Source organism: Nicotiana sylvestris, chromosome 2 (genome assembly GCF_000393655.2).
Source record: "Nicotiana sylvestris chromosome 2, ASM39365v2, whole genome shotgun sequence".
NCBI classification, from domain to species: Eukaryota; Viridiplantae; Streptophyta; class Magnoliopsida; order Solanales; family Solanaceae; genus Nicotiana; species Nicotiana sylvestris.
Genome location: NC_091058.1, coordinates 109472175 through 109475072, shown reverse-complemented (window position 1 = coordinate 109475072; position 2898 = coordinate 109472175). Strand labels below are relative to the sequence as shown.

At 35.4% G+C, this 2898-nt stretch overlaps 1 protein-coding gene across 1 annotated transcript; it reads left to right on the top strand.

Annotated features, from left to right (window-relative positions):
• Positions 1-467: 467 nt before the first annotated feature.
• On the top strand, positions 468-2671 carry LOC104232573 (cysteine proteinase COT44-like). The gene is made up of 4 exons (XM_009785810.2): positions 468-1083; positions 1741-1976; positions 2076-2213; positions 2302-2671. The coding sequence occupies exons 1-4, from the start codon at positions 600-602 to the stop codon at positions 2566-2568; spliced, it is 1125 nt and encodes a 374-aa protein (XP_009784112.1). The 5' UTR covers positions 468-599; the 3' UTR covers positions 2569-2671.
• The last annotated feature ends 227 nt before the right edge of the window (positions 2672-2898 follow it).

The following is a 2898-nucleotide window of genomic DNA, read 5'->3' as shown; positions in this document are numbered from 1 at the left end:
TAAGATATGTATATATGGGTACAATTATAAATAGAGGCAAAGCTAGAAGACAACTTATGGGTTAGATCGAAATTAGTAGATTTGTCTATTTATTTTATAAAATTCTCGAAATATGTATAAATTTTAAATTTAGAACTCAATTATTAACATTTAAAGTGGTTCGTATAGAATTCAGATCCCATAAAGTTTAAATTTTGAATCAGCCTTTGCTACCAAATAATGGAATATAACTCAAATATCCGGCCGAAACAAAAAATTAAACATTATAATATCATGTTTTTAGATCTAAAATCATTTACAAGGTGAATAGCGATAAAACGCTAACTGATTTTGAAGAAAAAGAAGTTTGTATGAAAGTTCGGTGATTTGGCGGTTTGGTTTTACAAAATCAGTTGGCTTTCCCATAACCCATGAGACTCTGGTCCCAATCTGAACAGACTCATAAATTCTTTCCGCTTTTTCTTTTTCATTATCCTAAAATAAAACCTAAAAACAATTTTTATCCATCTATATAAGCTCAAGCATCTTTGCTAACCCCTTAAGCCTCTTCTCGTTTTGTCTCCCTACAAGTGTAGGTTTTTCCTTTGCACTTGTCAGCCATGGCTAAAACCATAATAACTACTCTCCTCTTCGCACTCTTTTCGTCCTTATCCTATGCAATTGACATGTCCATCATAGATTACAAAAATAACCACTATGCTAGTAAATGGACATTACAAAGTGATGAGGATCAGGTGAAGAATAGGTACGAAATGTGGCTGGCAGAGCATGGGAGAGCATATAATGCGCTGGGAGAGAAGGAAAAAAGATTTGAGATTTTTAAGGATAATTTGAGGTTCATCGAGGAACATAACAATTCTGGGAATCGAACGTACAAGGTGGGATTGAACCAATTTGCTGATCTCACGAACGAGGAGTACCGGACCATGTATTTGGGCACCAAAAGTGACGCTAGGCGCCGCTTTGTTAAGTCCAAAAACCCAAGCCAGCGTTATGCTTCTCGGCCCAACGAGCTGATGCCTCATTCTGTGGATTGGAGGAAGAGAGGCGCCGTTGCTCCTATCAAAAATCAAGGGAGTTGTGGTACGTCTTTTTCTTAGTTTTGTAACAGACTATACGGTTCGCTTGAAAGCTAAGTAGATGTAAATTGATTACTTAAGGATTTTTAAAAGTTAATAACTTAAGGATTATGTAAGAATTTTTCCTTATTCCTATCAATTTAACTGGTTATAGCATGTTAACATTAACTAGTTTGCAAGTTATCATAATAGGATTGTATTTGTTGTTGTAGATCAACTTAACCTAACATGATAGTGTAAAAGATTTTGTGTACTGTTAATGAACAAAACTTAAAGTGTTCAAGTTCCATACACGATAATATAAAAACTATTTACACAATTAAGTAAATAATTATAAATAACTTTATTTAATAAATATTGATTGGTAGCCTAGATAGCGGAAAAAATTGTTATTATTGTATGTAACCAAAATCTTAACTTCAAACTATCTATCGAACATGACATGTTATAAATAGTTAAATTAGATTAGATCCTTAAATTATTAAACACCAGTAGGCAGCAGCCTTTCCCATTTGCATGCTTTAAGCTTTCAAAATCTTAAATAAAAGCTTCTAAAAGTTTGAACCTTTGGGACTGCAAAGCCTGATCTGTATGTTTGTTTAGGTGGGTACGCAGGCTTGTTATGTTTCTCTTTGTTCATATAATGTTTGGGCTGTTACAGGGAGTTGTTGGGCTTTCTCAACAGTAGCAGCAGTGGAAGGCATAAACCAGATCGTAACAGGGGAAATGATCACACTATCCGAACAAGAACTTGTAGATTGTGATAGAGTCCAAAACTCTGGTTGTAATGGTGGCCTAATGGACTATGCCTTTGAGTTCATCATCTCCAACGGTGGCATGGACACTGAAAAGCACTACCCTTATCGCGGCGTTGAAGGCAGATGTGATCCTGTTCGGGTTAGTCCATACTACATTTTATATAGGTTTCATAAATATAATATGATTGCTTAGTGAAAAATAAGGGATTGTAATTAACTTAATGTTGGAATGTTACAGAAAAATTATAAGGTTGTTAGCATAGATGGTTATGAAGACGTGCCTAGAAATGAAAGAGCACTTCAGAAAGCTGTGGCACATCAACCTGTTTGCGTAGCCATTGAAGCATCTGGCAGGGCTTTCCAGCTCTATTCCTCGGTAATTCATTTTTTTTATGTATACATAATAAATTAATATTCGTTCTGAATTTATTGACTCTAAATTATGAATCTGTTTTCGTTATCAGGGCGTGTTTACTGGAGAATGTGGAGAAGAAGTTGACCACGGTGTGGTGGTGGTTGGCTATGGTAGTGAAGATGGAGTGGATTATTGGATAGTGAGGAATTCATGGGGCACAAAGTGGGGAGAAAATGGCTATGTCAAAATGGAGCGTAATGTAAAGAAAAGTCACTTAGGCAAATGTGGAATTATGACGGAGGCTTCTTATCCCACAAAGGATAGCGCCATAAATAAACGTAATACTTCAAAAGAAGAAAAGATTAGCAGTATCTGAGGAACTCTGATCCTCTTCGCTGCGCAGCGTTGCGTTGGGGGATTTTAATAGCTTATGTAATATCTTACGTTGTTTGTTTTAGTTGATTATTAAATATTGTAAATATTTCCAATTTCAGGGGGTATTGTACTCGCAAGAACAATAGTTGTGTATTTGTTGCAAATGCATTTCGGTTGGTGTTTTGTTTAATGAAAGTATCTTTGATTTTGTGTGTTGGCTAATTAGAACGTGGACGACTATGGAATTTTAAAAGAGAGATTTGGCAGTCATTTTCTTGATCAAGATGGCATCAAATAATGCTGCATGCCTTGCTCTTTGTTTTTAATTTAT